Here is a 3,835-nt window from a genome sequence, read left to right on the forward strand (position 1 = left end):
TAAAGTTGTAGTTTATTAAAAGTAAAGCAGCCTCCTTGGCATAGTTTCGATGATTTGTTTGCCGAAAAATAACCATTAGATATTTCCAAATAAGAATAACTCTTTCCCCGTCCCCCTCTTTAATGGCATCATAAAAGTTAGACCACAGTAATCCAAGAGTTATTACTTCCATGCCATAGGAATACACCAAATCATCATTTGTATTACCTAAAATGGAGCAATTACAATAAGTAATGCATTACTTAGCTGTTTGAGTTTAACCTACCAGGAGTTTGGGGTTCCAGTTGCACATATTTAGTCACAATCTTATCAGCTACTTCTTCCAATGTCAATCCATTACTGTACTCTTTCTCTGCTGCCAAAATAACATGTGCCACAAGTACTAGTTCCAGAAAATCTTCTGTAGATTGGACATTATTCTTGGGATCGTTTGGTACTGCTGAGCGATTTATAACATTTTTCAACTGGAAAAGTGTGCCCTTGTCTGATGAAGACTTTTCTGAATACAACTTACTCCAAATTACCTGTAATAGAAGTAAATAATCTCATAAATGTAATTAGCTAGCACAGTTAGTATTGATGAAGTGTAGCTTCAACTAACTATAGTCAAATTCTTGTAACATGCATGTACATATACTCACTTTTAAAAATGTCATCCTGGCATGCCAGTCCTCTACCACTGGTATTACACCATGTAGTTTATCAGCCTCCGAGTCATGGGTGAATCTAATATCAATTGCTCCTCTGGCACGAGCGACTGTTAACTGGTCACCTCCAAAAAGTATTTGCCACATATTGGTTTCTGTGTACTTCAAAACTTTACCATCAGACATAACAATAGATCTGTCTTCACTAATTGCAGGAACATATTTATGAATGCTTTCTAATATCTGGCACATTTCATTAGTCTTATTTTCATCTTTTAATTCAACGCCCAAAGGAACCTGAAACGGGAATGAAATTCATATGTCTATATATCTTTGTTATAACTAACAATTGTTGACTTAAGTTTCATTTCTGAAGAGTACTTATGCTGGATGTGCCATGTAACGCCTTGAGCTTTATCTTTAAAAGGCTTGAAGTTTCTAACTAGGATTCTGTAAAATAATTGAAGCACTAATGTTAATGAATGTTAGGTGTCTTTTTTACCTGGTTACTAATATAGAAAATTTCTTCCTCATTTCCTCATGATCCAGATCAGTTGGCAGTAGCTTTGATGCATCAATGACTTCATCTCTTGGTATGTCGGACAGCTCACTAAGATCAACTCTGTCTTTGACAGCATACATATGGAAATAATGTCGTGATACTGTTTGGTAATCAATTCTTTGGTATGTTCGCCGAAAATTCTTATCGAAGTTGTCTCCAACTATCTTAAACCCACACCACATAGTGTCTACATATTAATGAAGAAAGTGTTAAAATACAATATGGCTTGTAAACCTTCATCAACTTCTTCATCTTGCTCAGAATTTACTACTATTGAACTATTATTGGCACTACTCGTACCTAATTCATATATATATATATTTATGAACAATGATGACAACAATAAAATATTACTTGAAGACTCATCTTGACATTCCAAAGCTGCTTCGACTTCATGTAGCACCTCAACAGCAGCGGTCATATCTTGTGAAACATCTACATAGTAGAAATTATTGTCAAATAGTGAAGCAATGGCAATATTCTACCTGCACTTGTCATTTCCTCTTGTACACCATCACAGTCATCCTCCTCGTTCATTATATTATCATCAATTTCATCAAACATACATTCTTCATATTCAACCTCATTATCTTCTCCATCTTCAAATGCTCCCAATCCATCTGTGAAGCCGCATGGCTGGTTTGCCTGAATTATCCTTTCTCGTTTCTGTATAACTTAATCATTTACTTAGTTCATGAAAATTTGTTTCACGTACCTTTAAGTTATTTAGTAGCTCATCACACCAAAATTGTACCGGCAAATCATATTCAGATGACAACCGGTTAATAAGTTTGATGGTACCACCGTGTGACAATGTGATCATTAATGGTTGTAAGCAATTGTACACCTGTAGGACTAATAAATAAGTAATCCTAAATAAGGCATAAACTTACCTGTTTTGAACAGCCATTACCATACAATAAAACTGAAATTGCTCTTTGCAGTAACCCCATCTTTGGAAACCTCTTCTTTAGCAACATACTAATGATAACGCAAACCAACATGATCCTTCGGCTATCGTCTTTACCAGGTATTAGAGACAAAAACAAAGAAACACAAGTAGGCATGTGATGTGACAGTTCACCAAACAAACAATCCCATTTAAAGTACTGGATACCATCATTTGAGTCACGGAGTAAGGAATCATTAGTATCTGAAGAAATGGATTTCATTTCCTTTTTAATGGTGTTACAAATATCACGAAGTATGAATCGAGAAATTGTGCTACAAGATGTGACTGATGAAGAAAAACTCCTGAAATGCTTCCTTGCCAAACTTTCAATGCTCTTTCGTCTCGAGGGAGTCGTGATATTATAATTCTGTTTACCAGAAGGCAAAGTAATCTTGACCTAAATGCAAAAAAATATGTTGGATTAAACTTTTCGGATAATAGTTAGGCCTATGCACTAGCATAAAAGCACAGCGTAACTTACAGAAACAACATTGGTATCAGCTTTCTCCTGAGGCTGAATGGCAACTCCATTTGTCTCTTCTAAACCACTTGATGAAATTTCCTCATTATTCTTCTGTCTCTTCCTTGATGGAGTGCCAACTGACACACTTGATCCAGGCAAACTCCGCTTACTAGGACCTGGCTGAGCTTTCTCCAGCACAACACCAATAGCTGATGCAAGATCCTTCTCAACACACTGGATTTTCTCAGCAAGAGCTGCTAATCCCTCTGCTTTAGCTCTACATTTGTGACAGAATAAGGCCTTACTGGTAGTTGCCTTTGAGAAAGATAGCCCAAAATAACGCAATGATAGAGAGTCTAATACATCCCTTGACTTCTTAGCAGCATCTCCATCTAGTCTGATCCTCTTTGATTTCATACTACGGCTGTAAACTTCTGTAAAACAAAGACAGCATTTCTCTCCTTCCACTTCAGCCATTTTAAATACACGTGACACACGCCTCTCGTACACGCCTCAATCTAATTAAATTAAAAATTCAACGATTTTCCATTATTCCTTTCTGGCTTCTCAATTATCACTTTACGTGCACGTACTACTTATGGAAGGTCAGTCAACCAGACCCAACCCGGAGGCACGGAGGGCGGGGTCTGGCTACGCGAGACCATAGATACAGTATACAACAGGGATTGGAAACGGCCCGGTATCACGTGATCTTTTCCTTAACATTTCAATGAGACAACAAAAATTGTCAAAAAAACCTAGGCGTGTTACGGGTTAAAAATAGATATCCAGGGATATTCTTCAGAAAAGTCTCGAGAAAGTCATCTGTCTAATGACTTTTTAAGATTTGAGTAGTCCCCGTTCTAGGAAAACTTTGGCTGCATAAAGCTCTCTTTCGAAGGTATTCTATAAACTGGTACTCTTTGCAATATATCCATTCTCGTATGATTTGAGATCTTTTCTCCCTCTAGCTTCTACAATGATGACACAACAGCTGTTATGATGAGATGTCTAGATTGATGTGACTATTATCCAATGTACTGAGTGTTTTTTAATCTTAATTTTCTCTTAAGCCGTGTTTTATTGAGGACATCAAGAATAGTTGGACCTACGGTGGAATTTCTCCCTCTGGCAACTTCACTATGACTAATAACGAAAATCTGTGACATTAGTATTGTTCCCTAGGAATCTCTCTAATGTAACGAGCTACA

At 36.9% G+C, this 3,835-nt stretch overlaps 1 protein-coding gene and 1 long non-coding RNA gene across 2 annotated transcripts in view; both read left to right on the forward strand.

Moving 5' to 3' along the window:
• Window positions 1-72, forward strand: part of LOC100638121 (ATP-dependent DNA helicase RecQ-like) — a 2,068-nt gene extending 1,996 nt beyond the window's left edge. Inside the window, exon 4 of the mRNA XM_011411737.1 lies at window positions 6-72. Coding sequence (XP_011410039.1) covers window positions 6-72 — 67 coding nt within the window. The remainder of the gene's footprint in view (window positions 1-5) is intronic.
• A 3,267-nt stretch (window positions 73-3,339) lies between these two features.
• On the forward strand, window positions 3,340-3,720 carry LOC109593823 (uncharacterized). The gene is made up of 2 exons (XR_002191168.1): window positions 3,340-3,525; window positions 3,596-3,720. It is a non-coding gene; the product is annotated as an uncharacterized LOC109593823 (long non-coding RNA).
• The last annotated feature ends 115 nt before the right edge of the window (window positions 3,721-3,835 follow it).

The sequence above is a fragment of the Amphimedon queenslandica genome, unplaced genomic scaffold, assembly GCF_000090795.2.
Source record: "Amphimedon queenslandica unplaced genomic scaffold, v1.1 AMPQUscaffold_13504, whole genome shotgun sequence".
Lineage (NCBI taxonomy): Eukaryota > Metazoa > Porifera > Demospongiae > Haplosclerida > Niphatidae > Amphimedon > Amphimedon queenslandica.